The sequence below is a fragment of the Anoplopoma fimbria genome, chromosome 14 (genome assembly GCF_027596085.1).
Source record: "Anoplopoma fimbria isolate UVic2021 breed Golden Eagle Sablefish chromosome 14, Afim_UVic_2022, whole genome shotgun sequence".
NCBI lineage: Eukaryota > Metazoa > Chordata > Actinopteri > Perciformes > Anoplopomatidae > Anoplopoma > Anoplopoma fimbria.
The window spans coordinates 11,773,563-11,794,910 of record NC_072462.1 but is presented as its reverse complement, the minus strand read 5'-3'; the positions used below and the strand labels follow the sequence as shown (position 1 = coordinate 11,794,910).

Sequence of the window (21,348 nt, the reverse complement as noted above, 5' to 3'; positions counted from 1 at the left end):
CTTGGCCAATAAAGGACAATGTATTATAAGTTCCAATTGAGTTACTTAACAATAAAAAAATATAAGTTTTGATAAATATTTTCTAAAATCATGCTTTAATAGTATTTCCCTATATCAACAGACAGACAAAGACATGCTTGTATGTGAGAACTTCCTCTTGTAGCAGCTGGTGTTTTCTTGCTTTGTGTGTCTTGTTTTCAAATCCACTTCCTGGTTCCTCTTCGGTTCTCTGCTTCCTGCTCGCTAAGTGACTCTTAAAGGAGGAGGAGAAGAAGAAGAAGAAGGAAACGCAGCTCCAGACCTCGATTCTAGAAAAACTGGTCTTCATATGCGGGTTTCAAAGAAATGTTCTCCAGGAAGATGAATGACGTTTCTCCACGCACTGTTTAGTGACCGACTCAAGCAGTCACCCTGCTTTTATTTTCTTAAAATGGCTTATCAGCGTCATTCTTTAATATTTGGGATTTGAGCAAACTGTGTTATTGGTTCGCGTTGCTTCAAATCTAATTTCTACCTTTCTTGGAACCAAAAAGCGGGTTAAACAGTGACTGTTGCGACCACGGTGGTTAAAACTGATAAACTATCTCAGAACACACACACACACACACACACACACACACACACACACACACACACACACACACACACACACACACACACACACACACACACACACACACACACGCCTACGAGCGGGGGCGTGGTTACTTTATAACGTAGACAAACGTAGATGTGACGTCATACTAAGATTACGGCCGTGCGTCAAGAAAACCAGAGTGAGCTATCTTTAGACCGGAAATGTAGCAAAGGGGTCTCCACAATAAAAGCATGATATCTTTCATATTTCCCTAAATAAATAAACAAATCAATAAATCAATATTAAGGTTTTAACACGTGTTGAAAGTAATGTGCATTACTACGTGCCATGGCTTAGAATATACCTTCAATATACTTACTATAGCATTTAGAATAAAATTGAAAGAAACTTATTATAATATGTTACTTTTGCTTATTTAATTTTGTATGCGCACAATTCTGAATATTTTCTCAACGAATCCTTATTGATTCGCAATCAAAATTAAAATCATTGTCTTTGTGTTTTTTCCCCCTGTGAATTTCTATTACAGAGTTTTCAATTTCCTCACTTCATTGGTCAGGTTTGAATTCCTACTTTCTGAAACCGACTACAGAGAAAAAAACACTAGCCTATTTCAAACAGTTATTAGACGACAGGGGCTAATTTTATTGGAAATCAATCATCAAATATAACTAGAAATTAGTTAGTGAATAAAATATGAATAAAACAAGTCACGCATCCTTGGAACGACCACAAATCAAAGTATTCTCTAAAATGTTGCTTCAGCCCACGTTCGTCTTTTATTTTGAATTTAGAAACCGGAAGTATTGAAGCCATGCTCGACACGCTTGACAGAGGGTTAGGGTTGGGGCAGGAGGCGGCTGAAGGAATCTAACCAGCGAGTCTCAGTGAAGGGGGACACTCGGGGAACCGGCCGCTGCGAGCACAAGTATCCAGCCTTCATTAGCTACATGACCGGAGACTTTATCGGCAGTGAAAACAGGAAGTGACCATGATGACAGTCCTGGGCAGCGCCGGTCGCTTGATCCAATGTGAGTGACACTAACGCTATGTGAGCCTGGCCAAAGCTGCGCCAGGAGACCTTCAAGTTTCATGATTTAGATCGGAATTGAATGTATCGGAGAAAGCGGTGCTACTCCGTCTCTTTGAGGCAGTTGTGAGGCAGTCACGAGTGATGGAGCGGCGTAAACTCAACAACACGCTGACATTGTCGTCATCGTTTCGTTAAGCTAGCGAGGATGGTGGAAGTACAACTTCCGGTCCGGACTTTCACAATACAATCCTCGCTGTTATATTAACGCGCAATTCTTTGTATTGTTTACTCTCAGATCGTCCTCGTCCATTTAGTCTTACTCTTACGAGTCAGTTGTCTTCCTTTTCCGTGTTTGCCGTTTGGTCAAGCCGAAATCCTAATATTTGCCGAAAGGTGACCATCGATGTGCTTTTATTTTACAGGCAATTAGCGGAGTTTCCGGACATAGCTTGTCGCTAACTCCCGCTGTTTTGACCAACATTACTGTAGGTTACAGTTTAATGTTAATGTAACATAATGGACCTTTCACTGTCACTGTCACTACCACTGATCCGTAAACACTGCCCGTGGTTGTTAACGGTGAGAGGGAACTAAACATCTGAACGGAGTTACACAATTCCAGCATTCTGAACTTGCATAATCACAGCGGCCCCCTGGCGGCGTGTCGGGGTACTGCAGCTCAGGTTATGAAAGTAAAGCTGCAAAGACGGTGTCAGATTAGAAGTTAGAGATATTGCACTGTATAAATCATTACATATTGGTTTTGGTGTCCTCTGCAGCTTGTAGCATAATGTCTTTTTTTATTTTATTTTACAAACTGGTCTGGGGCTTATTTGTGAAGTTAGTCACTTTTAGTGTGACACCATGTAAGAGGACGTTTTGGAATCAGTTACACATTATTTTTCTTTTTTAACATCTGTCTTTGCAAACTCATGTTTATTGGTCATTATTCATATGCAATTCTGGACAGGATCACCAACTTTCCAAACATACCAAATGCATCCGACTGAATTTTGGTATAAAGTGAATCACTGGACCCCTAGAAATTTTGTATTTGATGAAATGGTGCAAGGTGCAGCCACTACCATGAATAATGCTCCGTCCCAAAAGCAGCTTTACCACTAATTATAAGAAGGACTGGAGGATGCAGTGTGTTCACACTCTAAAAATGAAAATAAAAGTATATTCAAAAGGTGTGCAATGTGTATCGTAAAATACCTTTTGAGTGGGCTGTTAGTGTCCTCTATTGTCATGTAAGTTGTAATAAAATAGCTGTTCACACAATAATTAAGCCCCAGGAGCCCCTTGGATAACGAACATCCATTGAATGAAGTGGGGGAAAAAATCTATTTTGCTGTCTCATTGTTAAGTTAAATTTAAGGAGAAAGTCAAGGGGTGAAACAAATTATAATAATGATGAATTGAAATCATGACTTGCTATTATTTTCTTGACCGTAATGTGAACTTGGAATCACCTTGGTGCTACACTGAATATTTCAGCGTTTAAAGCTGTTGGAGGCAGGAAATGTTTGTGTTCATGCCAAGTAATATTTACTCAGCCGAATAAAATATTGTGTGTGTGAGTGACTGATGAACATGAGTTTTTTCTTCCGCTTTAGTTGCCAGGAGCGGCGTCAGTCTGAGTGTAAGGAGACGCTCCACTGCTGCTGCTTTAGCCCAGACATCGACTCCAGAAACACAGGACAACAGGTGACACACACACACACACACACACACACACACACACACACACACACACACACACACACACACACACACACACACCCCAACACAACCGATTGGCAATACACACTCTGTTGCAGTTTTATACTAAGTGGATGCAGTTGTACATGAAAACACGATGTGGCATCGATGCAGCTTTAGAGAACCCTGTGACAATTAGACAACAGTCTGCTGTCAGCCATCTGTTATCCATAGTCCCATCATCTGGCCGTTGCTGCGCGTCTGTTGCTGACAGTTGCTGATAGTTGCCTGGTCTTTGTGTGGTGTTGTTGCCCCCAGTCAGTACTTTAAAGACAACTTAAAGGGGCTTTGTTATGTGTCCCAGGGTACAATCCTAGATATTTCACAGATTCAATGATGATGACTGGTTGATGGTGTGTGAGCAGAAAGCTGATTGGCCAGATGTAAGAAAAGACAGAAATGAAAATTGTAGATAAGAAAAGTAAAGCAACAAACGCATCATCTTCGATAAACCTACGCCAAAGCTTTGTAAATGTAGTTTGATTTATTTGTCTTCCTGAATGTTTTTTAGATTGCAATACAGACGGGTGACTTCTGTTCCACCTTGCCAGCCGTCTATAGGCAACTTTTACTCTTTGTTAATGTCTTTTTCCCCACAATCCTCCTCGTCTCTGTCTGGCTCTTATCTGTGCTTTGGAGATGACAGCCAAACTATAATTATGAATGAGACGGCAGATTCTTCAGGGGCCTTTGGGTCTTTAAAAAGTGTGTAAAGAATGTAACTGCACATTACAGCACCAATCAGAATTTGGTGACCAGCTAATATTAGCTGGTGAAACTGAATTTGGCTTCACAAGCTCACAGAACAAGCTAACATTAGCTCCTGAGCAAATGGCTGCGTGAGCTTAGTTGCATTTTACAAGGTGACACAACAAGCAAACATTAGCTACTTGAGCTAACGCTAGTATCCTAGACAGACTTGACAAGCTAGGATTAGCTGTTTGATCTAACGTTAGCTTCATAGACGTGAGGAAAATATACATACTGCTTGAGTGCATGTTGATTTCCCAATCTGCACTACAAATTAACATTAGCTGCTTGAGCTTAAGTTATTTTACCTTACACAATGAGCAAGTGGCTGCTTGAGCTGAGGTGTATTTTACATGGTGACACAACAAGCGAACATTGGCTACGCTAGAGCTAGTTTCATAGACGGAGAGTAAAATAGACATACTGCTTGTGTGCATGTTCATTTCACGAGCTGCCCTACAAGCCAACATTAGCAACTGGAGCTATCATGAATTTCACTTGATGATATGATTGAGCTCCTGGAGTTCTGTGTCTGCATAACATTATAGATATATTTTTTACATTTTTTGACAAACTGTGTATACTTTAAAAAAAAATCAAATAATCACTTTTAAACTAGGTTTGTTGTTTAACCCCTATGCTCTTAATGTTATTTAACTTGTACTTAACCTTTTATGCAATTGTATTGCTATTTTTCCCCACTGTGTAGGACAGAAAAAATAAAATAAATAAACAATATATAATATATATATAATACCAGTCAAAAGTTTGGACACACCTTCTCATTCAATGGTTTTTCTTTATTTTTATTTTTTTCTACATTGTAGATTAATATTGAAGACATCCAAACTATGAAGGAACACATATGGCATTATGTGGTAAACAAACAAATGCTCAACAAACCAGAATATGTTTTATATTTTAGATTCTTCAAAGTAGTTGAATGAGAAGGTCTGTCCAAACTTTTGACTGGTACTGTATATATATATATATATATATATATTATATATTTATATTTATTTATATATAATTTACTATCAAAAAATTATCAAAATAATTGTTGAAAGACTAGTTGTTTAACCATAATTTATAGTCAATAAGAAACATTTTCTTTTAGGGAAGTGGAGGCATTTAAAAATATGTATTATTGATAATGAATCCCTGGTGCCTGCAGGAAACCTAAGACGGGCATCTTGATGCTGAACATGGGAGGACCTGAGAAACTAGAGGACGTGCACGACTTCCTGCTGCGGTTGTTCATGGACACAGATCTGATGAAACTCCCCATACAGAAGTATGCACCCTGGAGACACACACACACACACACACACACACACACACACACACACACACACACACACACACACACACACACACACACACACACACACTAACACACACACACTTAGAATATTGTCCTTATCTGACTAAAAGCAGCTGTTTAAAAACTGTCATTGGTTATTTCAACGTTTGCAGCATAGTTGATATCTTTCTCTGGACCAACAAAAGGAGGACCATACATTGACACCCACATATCTTTTTCAGTTTCATGGCAAACGATATCACAGTTATCAGCAGTTGGTTAATAAAAGTGTAACATTCATTTAGTGTGTTTGTTGGGGGATACAAACCTTGGCCAGGGATTACACTAGCTATTATTACAGATAAAAATGACATATAACATATTTTTTGTAAAGTTGTGACACACACAAACACACTAAAGATAACAAATGGGGGAAGGTTGTTAGGTTACATGCTCTGCTCTGTCTCTGTTCGTTTGTTTCATAATAACTGACTAGTGAACGAACAAAGGGTTTCTTGATCCTCCTGAGAAGAAAAACTCTGATCTTTATAAAGCAGCTGTTCCCAACCTTTTGGGCATTGTGGCTCCTTTTACAATTATTTCTGTTGACAGTTCACTTAAAAAGTGTTTTTTCTTCTTCCATCTCAGATGGTTTCATCTGACCTGAAAATGCCAAGTGTTTCAGAAGCCCCCCAAAAAAAGGAAAATTATTGGCCCAAAAAAAGAAATACTTTATTTTTGTCTTTTTTCATACCTTTTAATCATCAAGTGAGTCTGTGTTACTCCTTGCATTAATCTGTGAACCTGAACAGCCTTTGGTCACATGATACCCTGCAGTTTACTGAAATAAAACAATAATGAATTGATCAGCACGTATGGTTGTTCTAGATGAATCGAAACTGGACTTTTTCTCTTTTAGTTTAATGCTGATGTTAGGGCCCAAATCTCTGAGTGTGGTTTTCCCCTCTGTGGTTTTAACCAGCAGTACGAAGATCTTGTTGTCTTGGTTTTGCATTCCTGAAATATCATGCCAAAATGTGAGATTTGGTTCAGACATCCATGCCCCCTCGGGGATGAATTGTAATTGGATCCTCTGACCTTTCATCAAAAACTCCATCATCAGTTAAAAATGTTAACTTTCCCCGATACTTCTGTTTTCTGATCAGCCGCAGCTGTACGTTGTGTTTGGCGCTAATTAGCAAATGTTACATAGCTGCTTACATTGCTGTAGACAGTCGGCACAGTTTGGTGTCTGGGAACTAAGTTGAATCAATTTAGTATATTAGTATTTTAATCTACTGTAATAACATCTATTGAGGCAGTTATGAACGGTTAGCTGCTTGAGCTAACGTTAGCTTAATAGACTGAGAGTAAAATAATAATAATTAGTTTCACAAGCTGCACTTCACAATCTAACGTTACCTGCTTCAGCTTAAGTTATTATTATTATACACAATGAGCAAATGGCTGCTTGAGGTGAGGTGCAATTTACAAGGTCACACAACAAGCGAACATTAGCTACTTGAGTTAGCGCTAGTTTCATAGACTGACATGACCAGCTCACGTAAGCTGCTTGAGCTAACTTTAGCTTCATAGACTATGAGGAAAATACACATACTGCTTGGGTGCATGTTCATTTTACAAGCTGCACTACAAAATAACATTAGCTGCTTGAGCTAAGGTGCATTTTACATCTATTGAGTCAGTAATGTACTGTTATATAGTATACGAGTGTTGTCCTCTCAACTCTTCAATCTGTTCTCTGCCCTGTAGTAAACTCGGCCCGTTCATCGCCAAGCGCCGCACGCCAAAGATCCAGGAGCAGTACAGCAAGATCGGAGGAGGCTCGCCCATCAAACACTGGACCTCAATGCAGGGGGAGGGCATGGTGAAGCTGCTGGACGAGATGAGTCCTGAGACGGGTGAGAAGGTCCCAGATCTCATCTAGACCGCTGCCTATCAAAGCTCTCCCTCCTCAATCTCATAGGCTTTAGGAACTCCTGGTTTAGAGTAGGTACTAATCATCAGGGGGAGGAGATCTCATCAGCGCTTTTCAATATGGACAGCAAAAGAGAGCTGTTGCATTTCCAGCTGGTAGAATCGCTTGTTAGAAGACGAAAGCATGTGAATTGTAGATAGGGACAAAGTGAGGGAGTGTCACTAGACACGCCTGCCCACACCTCACTGATAACAACCCAAATGGCGGTCTGGAAACTGATCACAACTAGTGACAACTAATAGCTTCCCTTTATGACCGTCTTGACTGTATTTATTTGATTATTCCAATATTTTAGTAATGGTGATAGTAATCATTTTAATATAGTAATTTGCAAATGCCAGATTGTTGCGTGTTTTTTTTTCCCACAGCCAGTCAAACAGTAATGAGTGTATTTCCGCTGGTTGTCAGTTGTTGACTGACGGTCTCTCTGTCCAGCTCCTCACAAGTTCTACATCGGTTTCCGGTACGTTCAGCCGCTGACGGAGGAAGCCATCGAGGCGATGGAGAAGGACGGGGTGGAGAGAGCTGTGGCCTTCACACAGTATCCTCAGTACAGCTGCTCCACCACAGGTGACAGTCACACACAGAAAATCAAATATCACAATATTTTTGACCAATTAAAGAAATGACATTTTTCATAAACAATAATAGGGTGTTGAGGATATAATTACACTTTACTGTAATGGAGCCTTAAAAACCAGGAAAACACTCATGGCATGTTACGAAATTACTATATCCAAGTACCAAAATTATATCTAGTCTCATACCACGATATCTTTATAATATCTAGATATTGCCCGGCCCTAGCCGGGGATATAAAACTATTTTAAAACATCGAACGGTAGGACAAAGACGTTTTTTTAATGGTATTTTTATTTGCTGTGGATGAAAAGACGTTACTAGCGGAAACACTGTCCACTGTCCATTTTGAAAGCTCAGAGTCTAATGGAGAAACACCCACACTCTACTGGGCAGTGACAGACTTTTGTGTTTATAGGACCTCGGTTTGCAAAAAATAGAAACATACAAATGGACACAAAAAAGTTGTCGAGTCAATGCTCATTTAAGGGAAAGTTTTACTGTGCACTTCAATCTTTATCTGCATAAAGCTGTCCGTATTTTGCTCGAATTACCAATGTCAGTACTTTGAGGATTCTGGAAAAGTGCTGTGAAAGCTCAACTCTGGAAGGTTTAAAAGCTCTGTCCCTCTAAGGTCTCTCTGGAGGGGAGACATTTGGATTCAGCCATAGATCTGTGCTAAAAGTAGTATAATGAAAGTCAGGAAAAACTACACTGCCATATCAGATCACATAACACTGGTAACAAGTTGCGGTCTGCTGTGTTTTAGGAGGAGTTACGGATACCTCACACTGCAATTCCGACACAATGCTGAGGCGCCAAAAACATCAAATCTTTAAATCATAAAAGACAAAGTGTTTGACAGATGAGAACCTCAGACCATTTATAGATCACACAAGCTATTGAAACTCTTCAATTCTGAAAGAGGGGTGATGTACAGTATATCTGCTTCTCTTCTCTTTCAGATTTTCTTTTGTTTTTTAAATCTTTAAAAAAGGAAACACTGACGGTGGTCCCTCTTTTTCAGCAGCTTGCCTTGCCTTCATTCTCTTTAATTCTTGTGCCTTTGAGCAAGGCCCTTAGTCTTAAACCTTTTCTCAAACAGAGGACCGTTTGTTGTGTAATGGAACACATTTCTAATATTAATGCCTTATGTTTGTTTGTTGTTCATGTGGAAACAGGCAGCAGTCTGAACGCCATCTACCGTTACTACAGAAACAGAGGAGACAGGCCGAAAATGCGCTGGAGTGTCATCGACCGTTGGCCCACACACCCTCTGCTGGTGGAGGTTAGACACACACACACAGGCACACACCAAAGTGCCCTACAGAGTCCTCCTACTCTCAGAGATGACCAAGAAAAATAAATCTGGTTGTATTTTTAGATCTCAGCATGTGGCTTCCATGGTGGCAAGAAGTCTTATTTATTTATTTTTTTGTCGGTTGAGGAAAATTATTATAGTTTCTATAATTCAATAAAACAGAGAATAAGAAAAAATACATTAAAGACAACTAATATTCAGTCTGTGTATATATATGTGTGTGTGTGTTGTGCAGTGTTTTGCAGATCACATCCGTAACGAGCTGCTGAAGTTTCCAGAGGAGAAGAGAGACGACGTTGTCATTCTGTTCTCAGCACACTCACTTCCTATGGCTGTAAGTACCATGAAGTACTAGTGCTGACACTACTGGTACTAATATACTAATACCACTGCCTGTCACAAGCCTGGGGGACTAATGACTTCAAGAGTGTGTGTCCTGGTTTACCTTATTTTTTTCTTGGACTGATGTCTAAGTCAAGTCCAATTTATTTAGAAAGCCCAATGTCACATATCATAAGTTTGCCTAAAGGGGTTTACATACGACACTGTCCCTCCTCCCCTCACTGGACGGACAGACATATGGTAGATGTTCTGTGTACAGAACAAACAACATGATAAAAGAACATTATACACAGAGTTTTCCTTGACACACGCTAATAAAAGCACTGCTGCTACCACAGCTACTTCTTATATTCCTTATGTTACTTCTATTTGCCAAAATAACTACTGATACAGTTACTATTACTATTACATTTAGTAATACAAACAAGCGGCGACCTCGGTTCTGCTGACTGAAGCCAATGCATAAGTGTCTTAAAACTTGCATTCTTTCTAATGGCCAGCAGGGGGCGACTCCTCTGGTTGTATAGAAGTCTATGAGAAAATTACCCTACTTCTCTCTTGATTTATTGCCTCAGTAAACATTGTAAACATGAGTTTATGGTCTCAGTCTGTAGTTTCAAGTCTTCTTCAACACAGCATGATGTTCATTTAGTACATTATGGCCCATTTAGAGTGAAATAGACCATAAACCAGAGTATGCTTTAGGGCGGTGCTACTGTGGTTGACAGGTGGCTGCCGCTATCAGAGCCGTATACAGCGGCTCTGTGTCAGTCCTCCGCATTCCAAATATGGTAACCCCTGTTCATTGGTTGCTAAAATAACAAAATGGCGACGGCAAAATCGGTCAAAGTGGAGGCTTCAAAACGGCAGTCCAAAAATCAATGGCTGACGTCACGATGACTACGTTTACTTCTCATATACAGTGATTTGATTACCACTGACGGTGCTACTGCTGTGTTCCGTGTGCAGGTTGTAAACAGAGGCGACCCGTATCCTCAGGAAGTCGGAGCCACTGTTCAGAGAGTCATGGAGAGACTGGGACACTGTAACCCTTACAGACTAGTGTGGCAGTCCAGGGTGAGTGCACAAACACACACATACACTCACAAACAGGAACTATAGACATGAGCAAAGGGGCAGCCACACAGTCGGTTCTCCAAGTGGTTAAGAGTTTGATGCCTTGCTCAAGGGGAACCGCATCAGTGGTTGTTAGCTGAAGCTGAACCGTGACGAAGACAACCAGCAGCACTATGACAGTCAGTTTGTAATGCTGCATCTGTCCTGCCTCAACAACCTTATTTGATCCCACTATATAATACAGCCTGCTGTCTACAGTGTAATTTCATTGAATTAATTAGGTACCAATAAAGCACTTACCAGTTCTGACTGGTACTAAAATGTTATCAGTTTTGTTTCCCAGTACCCCACCGGAGGGTGTGCAGTATTTACAAAACCTCACATTTAAAGCTGCAATAATATTAATTTTCTGGCCACCAGGGGGCAGTAGAAACAAGTAATGAACACAACATGGACATATCATCACCTTTTTAAGTTGATAGCAAACAGTTGGTGATTAACAAATGAGGAACATAGTTCTTAATATAATATCCATTATGTTAGTCTCCAACTTTCTTCTGTTTGCTGCTAAACAGATAGTGTACAGTGGCTTTTTTCCTCTGGAAACAGCTGCCTGATGCGGCTGATAACAACACTATGAGAGCACCAAAGTGAACCAGAAAAGTTCAATCGGGCTTGACATCTTAACAATGAGCTGAAACTCACTACAAAGCTGATAATTATCTGTAGATTCTTCAGTAAGAGCCACACCTTTCACATGATCACATTCACATTGTTATTATAAAAATATCAATTACAGCCCCCTGTGCCTTTTAAAGTAAATCAGTGCTCCAGCTGGAACCAATAAGTATTGAATTGGTACCTTATTCATTCAACGAAATCACACTATAAATTGAAGACTCTAACATCACCTGACATTTGACCATTTTGAGTAAATCTCCAGCGGGGGTTTAAAGGATTTTCAACCCACGTATTACTATTAATCTTAATCTTAACAAAATCTGATGCTGCACATCACTGAAGGTGAGCAGAAACCTTTACAGTATGTATAACCACGTAACTACAACTTTGTCAGGAGGATGAACTCAAGTGTAGTTCAGCGACGCTATCACAAGATGTTTCTTTGCTTTGAAGGCCACAAGATGGAGCCACCTGTCCATCTAATACTGTAAACTGTGTGAGAGCAGGAACCTCAAAGCTTTACCTCCTCTGGTCACTGCGTTCCTGCAGCCAGTCACAGGGTTGATTTAATTTGTGTTCCATATTTATTCTCATTATTATCTACACAAGATATTCATGTTGCCAGTGTTTTGGTCCATTTTGTTAAAATACTACTGATTGTAAGTCACTTTGGATAAAAGCATCTGCTAAATGATCTGTAACATGTCTGTGGAGTCCGCAGTATAACCGAGGCTCAACAGCTACCTCTGTAATTGGACTGTTTTGATGATTAGTCATCCTGCATCATCTGGACCCGTCGGGGAAAACAAATTCCAGTGACTGACAGAAGTTTATGCAGCACTCTAATGCGTTCAAGCAGAGCAGTTTTAACAGCTTTGGACCTATCAATCAGGGAAAATACGGCACCCGCAAACATCCACCACTAAACTGTTGTCATGTCTCGTGTTTGGTCACTCAGGTGGGGCCCATGCAGTGGCTTGGCCCCCAGACAGACGACGTGATCAAAGGTCTGTGTGAGAGAGGGAAGAAGAACATTCTGCTGGTGCCCATCGCCTTCACCTCAGACCACATAGAGACTTTACACGAGTTGGACATCGAGTATGGACAGGTGCTGGGGGAGGAGGTAAGGAAGAGGAAACACTTTACAATTAGCAGGAGGCGTTTTTTCAAAAAGAGAATCTGGTTGTTTCTTGCATCAAAAAGGACGCTGTTCAAAAGCTGAGCGACCTTGAATGCACCAGCAGGGAGCTTTTTTTCCATGTTTTTCCTTGTGTGTAAATGTGAGTTCATTCGTATTGGGATCAACTAATGATGGTTTAACATGAGACGTTGAAAAAGTGTGTGTGTGTATCAGATGTGTCCTGTGTGCACATGTCTGTCTGTGTAGAGGCACCAGTGTGGTGAACACCAATCAATGTGACCGGTGCCACAAAGACACACACACGTACTTGTACTACTATACTTGTGAGAACTGTCACATTATTCATCATTTATTTCCGAGCCTTAACCTTAATCTAAAAATGTAAAAAATAATTCTGTCCAAACATGTCCTCACTTTTCCACAACTGAGAGTAGCTACACTCAAAATGAAACCCACTGTTGAAAAATAATTGGAAAACTCCGAAGACAATTATTTTGTTTCAGAGGTCTTTTTTTACACCTATTACGTTTGATTTAATTCATTCAATGCATTTGCATGTTTTGTTCGGTTATAAAACAGTGTGACAGCAACTTGTTCTGTCTTTCTCGCCTCTGCGTCCTCAGTGCGGGGTGGAGAACATCAAGAGAGCGGAGTCACTGAACGGGAACCCTCTATTCATGAAGGTACGTTTCACACACACTCAACTCACCGACACATAAAGTAGGTAACTATCAAATTATTTAAATGGATGTAAATGTTATTTTCTAAACGGAGCAGCAGGTTTAAGTGTGTTTATAAAGGAGCATGTCTGTATTTCTCTCAGTTAGAGAGAGAGAGAGAGAGAGAGAGGAAATGCAGTTTGCAAAAAAATGTATTAATTAATACATAAAGGATTGGAAGAAAGAAGGAGGGAAGACTGTACGAAGGCAGGGAGGGCTCTAAATATAGAAAAAGGAGACAGCAGTAGAAGGTTCTATGAAGTAAGTGAACTCCAGCGCAGGAGATGGTCAATAAATGGATTCCTCCTTCCTTCCTTTCCTCTCTCTCTCCCTCGTCTCCTTTTTTACATCCATCCTTCCCTCCTTTCCCGTCCAACTTCCCTCCTTCCCTTCATCCTCAACCCCCCAACCTTTCTCACAACAGCCAACTCTTCCAGCTGTGTGTGTGTGTGTGTGTGTGTGTGTGTGTGTGTGTGTGTGTGTGCGCGTGTGCGTGTGTGTTTATTAAAGGAAGAGGGCAGATCAATGGGAACCTTTAGAGCTGACTACAGTAGAACTGAACCGCCCGGCTGGCTGGCTGGTCAAACCAGCCGCGCTCAGAGACCCCTCGCCAAGTGTGTGTGAGTGTGAGTGTGAGTGAGAGAGAGAGAATAAATCAATCAATATCCAGAGGATGATTAGTTGGTAGTTACTGAAGGATGGTTTCCTTGGTGTGGTTTTAGTTTCTCAGTGAGCTGCATCAGTCTGCTGCCGTCTGCTAGCAGCAGCCGGCTGCAAAATAAAGAAAAATACATTCATCCTAATTTTTAAAGATTTTTAAGATTGCTATCTTGTACGATCAGCTTACTAACTAAATTTTTATTTAGACATTCTTACCCTTGAATTCTCTCAGATTATTCTTTTGACTCAAAGATAACACGTGTTTAAGAAGCCAAACCTAAAGTATATGCACATCTTATAAATACAAGTTTGAATCAAATACTAGCCATGGCCAGCACAAACGAATGAAAGTCTAATCTTATAAAGGTCAGTTAAAAAACAATGAGAGTTTGTACAATTACCTGCACTCTAATAGCTCACATAGTTGATTCAGAATTCAGATATTCACATGTCCACAGTCATGTCATACTACTAGGTATTGTCTTTAAAGAAAACTTCAACATAAATGGGAAAACGCTAGTAAAATTTCTGGCTGAGAAATGTTATTGTCGTGTTTTCAGGTAAATATGAAGCTACAGCCAGCAGATCGTTAGCTTAGCTTAGCGTAGAGATTGGAAGCAGTGTAAAACAGCTAGCCTGGCTCTGTGCATTGGTTATCACTTTACCAGCACATATTAAAGCGCAACTAGAGGTCAAAAACTCCACAGGGTACTGCTACTTACAGTAAGTGTTATTTACTTCACATTTACATTGGTGGAAAATTGGCAAAGCAGGAGCAACTGAAACTAACTAGTGAATAAAAGCAGAATTTGTGTGGTCATCAGTGAATTAACTCATGTGAAGGAATGAATTTAACCCTTTGTCTTGACAACACAACCAGATGTTCTCAGAACTGCAGAGCGGAGCAACCCTCTTTGTCTCAGTCTCAATACTGAATTTATGCCATTTGTCTCGTTCCAGGCTCTGGCGGACCTGGTCCAGTCCCACTTGAAGTCCAACCAGCCCTGTTCCCGTCAGCTGACCCTCCGGTGCCCACTGTGCACCAACCCCACCTGTGGAGAGACCAAGGCCTTCTTTGCTGGCCAGACGCTCTCATAGAAACAAACACGCACACACTCGGGTGCCCTTCCTACAGCAAAGCTACCTGTAAACAACTTAAGGCCTTCTCCAATAAACAGATGACTTATACACACACACGCACATACGCACACTGTCTCTCAAGCTAGAGTGTCGGTTAGTTAGAAAACACATCATTAAAAACGGGACAAATGGTTTCTGCAAATACATTGTGACGTTTGTTTCCTCGTGCCGTTATGTCAGACGGGAAGAGTTTAACCACTTTACAACTTTACTTTTTAGGAAAAAATGTGAGTTACATATTAGGATTTAGTGAATCATATTTAAATAATCAGAGGAATAGGCTTTATTAGGCTTAGAATACACATTATGTTTTCATGGGATTTGTAGAAAACCCACTGGTTAACACAAATGCCCTTATATGGATTTGAGGATACCATTTGGCAAAAAATCTGTGGATAAAAGAACTGACACTCTACAGAAACCGCTCACATCAAAGCTACAGGGAAAGTACTTGTACTAGTTTTTTTGTTAGTTTTTTTTGTTCTTTTTGTTTTTCTTATTGCAGCTCCCTTGGTTACATTCCATTGGCTTAGCCCCTGCAAACACCCATCAGAGACCCTGGTTATTTATTTAGCGCTACGACGACACCACTCACAACGCATCGGGTCACTTGGCTGTTTCTCTCGCCCGCCTTCTCACCCGCCACTTGACCCCCCATGCATGTCCTGCTGCAATCCTTGCAATGTGATTGGAGGAGGTTGGTGCTGCTCAGAGAGCTAACTGAAACAGAACGTAGTGTGATTTCTACAGTGAAACAGAGTACAGTTGTAGTCCATCTATAATAAAAAAGAAATCTAATTTAAAAGTTGTCGGGACTTTTCAGGGTGTCATGATATAATGTTTGGGGTATTGCGAGATGATTTACAAGCTAAGAAAAAATATTTTGTTAATATACAAATTCATAAACACGTATTTTTTTATTTTGTGCTTTTTGTCTGCCGCTGGTAACAAATCAAAAACTGAAAAGGGGAAGTTGAGCTGTTCAGCTCTCGACATATGCAACCCACCAAAAAAACAAACTCGCGCAATTCTTCATTTTGAGAGATTAAAGTAATTCGATATAAACAAGGCTGATCGAAGAGAAAAAAAGTTGTAGCAGTAAAAAAAAAAGTTGACATATTGAGGAGTGCAGGTTCGTACGCCTCAGAATGTGAGACTGTATCGCAGCTTCAGGGTGAGGGAAGCTACCAGTGAGTCATTTTAACAGAAATGATATACATCAGGCTATGAAAGCGCTCTTGATGGAAAAGAACACTGGTTTTGCTTCTGGTTTTGAAATGCACACAAGCGCTACAGTAGTCTTTTCCCAAATGAACAATGGTGGTACCCATATTTGTGTCAATGTTATGTTTTAGGTTCTGCTTCTACATATATGTCCGAAAAAGTCTCTAAGCTGCGTCATTGGAATCTCGCTCTGACTTTTCAATCAAATGCCATTGACATACTTTTTTTTAGGTTTCAGATTGTTAAACTGAATCCTCTCACTAATTACTCGATAAGTTACTGAAAGCCATTTTGAGTCTCTGAGCTCATTATGTACAGATACAACTGTTCCTTATCAACACTGATCTAAGACTTTGATTCAACAAAATAGATGTCAGATTTCGGCAGATTTAGCGCTTCACAGAAACCATTAGTTCTTTCACGGTGAGCACACTGTATAGGCTGTACAATTGAAGCAACAGGTGATCAAGACAAAAACATTTTTTACAAATGAATGCTGATAATATATCTTTGTAGGTGTGATAAGAGCAGGAAACAATGTCACTACACACTGGAATTGTTCTTCAATAGCAAGATGCAGTATGTGTTTGTTACAAATACCATATAGACACTTAGCACAGGTAAAAGTGTAGGATAAGAATTTAGTTTTAAAGTAGACTGACTCTCACTTGTGTCTGCCTTAACCCTAATGCAGTCTTTTTTGTCATCCACTCACACTACCCTGATTACAATGAAGTAAATAAATATGAAAAAACTAATCAATTTAAGTTGATGGGCTGAATTAAATACATTTTTATTTAGTTTTTGCCATCAGGTGTTACATATTATATATATATATATATATATATACTTATAAAATCTCTTTTAACGTGTTGAAAACCAGAATTAAATATCCTCAGCTGGGTTTTCTAATTCCGAATTGCCCTAAATTAACTCTGATCAGTCCAAATTTAGCAAACAGTGTGCTAACTAGATAGAGGGTGTGTCATTCAACGGCTGGCAGAGTTTCTGCAAAGCCCTCATCACTGCCAGTTGCATATAAGAAAATATCAAATATAGATTACTGTAGCAACTGTACACTGTGTATATCTGGTGGGAACAAAATGTTACAAATATGTAACGCGATCAGGAAACTAGCTGATAAAGGCTACTTGTTCGACGTGATTGAGTACACATGCACGACCTCTCCTAAGTTGTAATATATATTTCCGATCCTCAAGTTCTCCTCATAATGTGGGGAAAATACAGCCAACCAACTTGCAAACATGCACTGTTGTGCTCACTCGCTAGTTATTTAGATCGCTAACTTGTGTTTGGCATTTGCAGGACCTAGTCACTCTCAGATCTGCCTTTTTTCCTGTCGGTACAGACAGCGTACATTGGTGCTTTTGGATGTGGTTGTCATTGATATTTCAACTCATTCTCACTCAATAAAAACAGTGTTGCTTTGTGCTTTCAGTGCTCTTCCATAGGTTTGAAAGGGATGGTTTTGTCTTTGAGGAATGCTGTACCCAGAGTTCTTTGTTTTATGCCTCTTCATGCATAACTGAAGGTATTCCAATGGCAATATGAGCATAGCTTAGCTCAATAACTGGATGTTAGTGGGTTCCATTGTCATCGCAGTTTAAAGGAGCATTTTCCCTTCTTTTTTGTCTAGAGCTGCCAAATGATCCCCCAGACATTAAGCTAAGCTAAGCTAGCCTCGCTGTGATACGATACCATCAAGCTGCATATTGGTGAGACAAAGGTAAAATTCCTCTAAAACTCAACTGTCACTTTAATTCAACTATAACTTGGTAAAAGTCAGATTTCAGGAACACATGCTAATGTCTGTTACGGCCGGGTTTTCCTTCCACCGTTATCTTATTTATTTTTAATTATCCTCTGTGTGTCTGTTTTGACAAATCTGTGTTCTGTGTCTGTAGCTGAAAACGCATTTTGCAGAGTTTGCGTTGTACATATAATAAAGACGCTACGGATATGTTGCAGCTCTGGCATTCTTTTTCTGTTTGGAATTATTTATTTTTGTCTTTTTGATTGTGTTGCAGACCACACAAATCATCTTGTCTCTTACATGTTTTTTTAATATGTATATGGTATTAGCAGTGCGATTACACGTAATGACGAGTCTTCCTTAAAAACTAAAATACAATAAAAAGATGAAGTGTTTCTGTGTTTTTTTTGTGTTAAGGCCCTACACACAAGGAATGACATTTTTGGCTATCTTGGATGAATGGTGATCGTGAGAGAAATATTGGGTCATCAATCGAAAATGGTAGTCTTGGATAGTCTTGGAAGACAGTTACTCTTCCCCACATCTCAAAACCAACCAAACAGAATATGACCCAGAAATGAGAGAAATCACTGGCCAGGGCGATCTTAAGGCACAGTCGGTTTGGAGACCTCATAATTCGTCTCTTCTCTTTGCAGATGATGTGGTTTTGTTAGCTCCATCAGACCATGACCTTCAGCAAGAAGCAGGGCAGCTTGCGGCCAAGCAAAGCATTCGGGATAAGAGTCAGGGCCTCCAAGTCAGAGGCCATGGGTCTCTGCTGGAAAAAATGGACTGTGCCCTTCGGGTTGGAAGTGAGTCACTTCCCCAAGTGTGGGAGTTCAAGTATCTCAAAGCGATGTTCACGAGTAAGGGTAAAATCGAGCATGAGATGAACAGGTAGTTGAGTGCAGCTTCAGCAGTGATGCGGTTACTGTACCAGACTTATGTGATGTAGGGAGCTGAGCGGGAGGGCAAAGCTCTAAGTTCCAACCCTCACCTATGATCATGAGCTTTGGGTAGGGACCGAAAGATTGAGATTGCAGATACAAGCAGCTGAATTTAGCTTATTTGGTCGGGGGGTCCTTTCGATGTCCATCCATCCATCTTCCATAACCGCTTATCCAGTTAAGGGTCGCGGGGGTGCTGGAGCCGATCTCAGCTGTCAATGGGCGAAGGCAGGGTACACCCTGGACAGGTCGCCAGCCTATCACAGGGCAGACATATATAGACAGACAACCACTCACGCTCACATCCACACCTACGGGCAATTTAGAGTCTTCAATGAACCTAAGCTGCATGTCTTTGGACTGTGGGAGGAAGCCGGAGAACCCGGAGAGAACCCACGCTGACACGGGGAGAACATGCAAACTCCACACAGAAGGTTGTCCAGCCCGGGAACTGAACCCGGGCCCCTCTTGCTGTGAGGCGACAGTGCTAACCACTACACCACCGTGCAGCCTTCCTTTCGATGTCTCGCATCGAAATGAGCCAGCTGAGGTAGTTCCAACACCAGGATGCCTCTTTTCTTTTAGAGATTTGGTGTGCTCGTGCAATTGATCAGAGGCCCCGGGGTAGACCCAGAACTTGCTTAAGAGATCATATATCTCTTCTGGTCTGGGAAAGTATCCTCATACAACGTTTCATAGGATATTACGAAATTGTACTTTTTCTTAAAAAAGTCCAGCAACACCTGTCAATTTCCGCTCGTCCATTGCATACAGTCTTTTCAAAATAAACTTCCGTGTTCACAGGAAACTAAGTGAGGTTAAGGCAAGAAAACCAATTGGTTAGGTTTATGAAAATCGTGAATACTTAGGTTTAGGAAAAGATTGTGCCGCAACTGATGTACGCGAGTAACATGAAACAAATGAACCTAGACTTCTTCTTGCACAACTATCTTTTGGCGGGAAAGACCACTGTTTTGTTGGAACCATCAACCTCCACTGTTTTTTTTTCAGCATGGACGCAATTTTCCCAAACTTTAGCATTCCCAGCAGGTTAAATGGATTTACTGAATTAAATATCTTGCATAATATATCCACATCTAAGGATGGGTGGATTGGTACAAAAGCTGGCATACACATTCATGGTTCCCTGACTGCTAGTCCCTCCTACTTTGGTGGTCCATTGACTTTTCCTACAATCGCCTCACTGATGTTGAAATATTTGGTTTTGTAGACTAGTGAGCTTTTGCCATAACGCTCTCTCATCCGTTTCTCCCCTCTATTTTTATTCTCTACACCCTCATCTGTTTTTTACCCCTTTTATCCCATGATTTTCCCAGCACCTCCTTTTCCCTCTCCCTCCCTCCCTCCTCCTACATCAATTTTTTCCTCCCCCAAAACACCCTCTTTTCCCCTTCCCTCTTCTTATCCTTTCCAATCTTCAGTCTTCCCCCTTCCTCCTGCTCTCCCTTCCACCTCCTCCCCGTCTCGCCGTTCCTCACCCCCGTTTTCCCTCCTTTTTTCCAATCTTTTTCTCATCTTCCCCCTCTGTCTCCCCCACACCTTCCCATTCATTCCTATCTCGTTCTCTCCACCTCAACCTCTCCTCCTCCCCTTCCCGCCATCTTTTTTTTTTCTCCTAGCAGTCCCCTGCAGTGTTGCAATCACCTCTGCTGCTGTTGATTAAGCTGAGAGAGATTGGCTGTCCGCGACCCAATAACCCCTGAGGGTGCCCCCTCCCCTCCTCCCCTTTTCTCCCCCCCTGCATCTGAGCCAGCTGCAATCTCTCCTTTTCATTTTAATTCCTTCTTTTTTCCCCCTCACCTTCTCTTTCCTCTCGTCCAGCTTCCTGACCTTTTTTTCTTCTTTCATCTCTTCCCTTTCCTCTTGTATCCTTCTCTCCTCTCTTACCTCTCGTCTTTTTGTCTCCTCCTCCAGATCTCCCATCAGATCTTCTCTCACAATCCCTTGTCTCTCCTCCTCTAGTCTCTTCTTTTCATTCTCTCCTTCTTTCCTCCCCTCTCTCATTTCCTCCGACTTCCCCTCGTCTCTTCCCCTTATTTTCTCCTCTCACCTTCTTTCCTTTCATCCCTCCATACTCTTTTTTCCTCATCCCTTTTGTTCACTCCCTCCTGTACTCACATTTCCTCACCCCTCCTCTGGTCTCCTGTCTTTGTGCTCTTCCCCAATCACACACATGTACATTTTTTGTACATGTACAATCTTAAATCAAAGCTGAATTTACTGGCTTTTTCAACCACTTTGAACATGTGTGTCATTTCCCTCAGTTTCTCGACTG

At 40.8% G+C, this 21,348-nt stretch overlaps 1 protein-coding gene across 1 annotated transcript; it reads left to right on the top strand.

Annotated features, from left to right (window-relative positions):
• Positions 1-1,450: 1,450 nt before the first annotated feature.
• fech (ferrochelatase) lies at positions 1,451-18,476 on the top strand. The gene is made up of 11 exons (XM_054612947.1): positions 1,451-1,629; positions 3,251-3,341; positions 5,320-5,439; positions 7,222-7,370; positions 7,883-8,017; positions 9,208-9,314; positions 9,583-9,681; positions 10,659-10,766; positions 12,406-12,570; positions 13,212-13,271; positions 14,928-18,476. The coding sequence occupies exons 1-11, from the start codon at positions 1,590-1,592 to the stop codon at positions 15,063-15,065; spliced, it is 1,212 nt and encodes a 403-aa protein (XP_054468922.1). The 5' UTR covers positions 1,451-1,589; the 3' UTR covers positions 15,066-18,476.
• Positions 18,477-21,348: the final 2,872 nt, after the last annotated feature.

What these genes read in the sequence shown, in the direction of transcription:
- fech (XM_054612947.1), top strand. Translation starts at nt 1,590, where the DNA reads ATGATGACAGTCCTGGGCAGCGCCGGTCGCTTGATCCAAT. An exon ending in GACAGGTGCTGGGGGAGGAG is followed by an intron (nt 12,571 to 13,211) that starts GTAAGGAAGAGG and finishes CTGCGTCCTCAG; the next exon opens with TGCGGGGTGGAGAACATCAA. An exon ending in GGAACCCTCTATTCATGAAG is followed by an intron (nt 13,272 to 14,927) that starts GTACGTTTCACA and finishes GTCTCGTTCCAG; the next exon opens with GCTCTGGCGGACCTGGTCCA.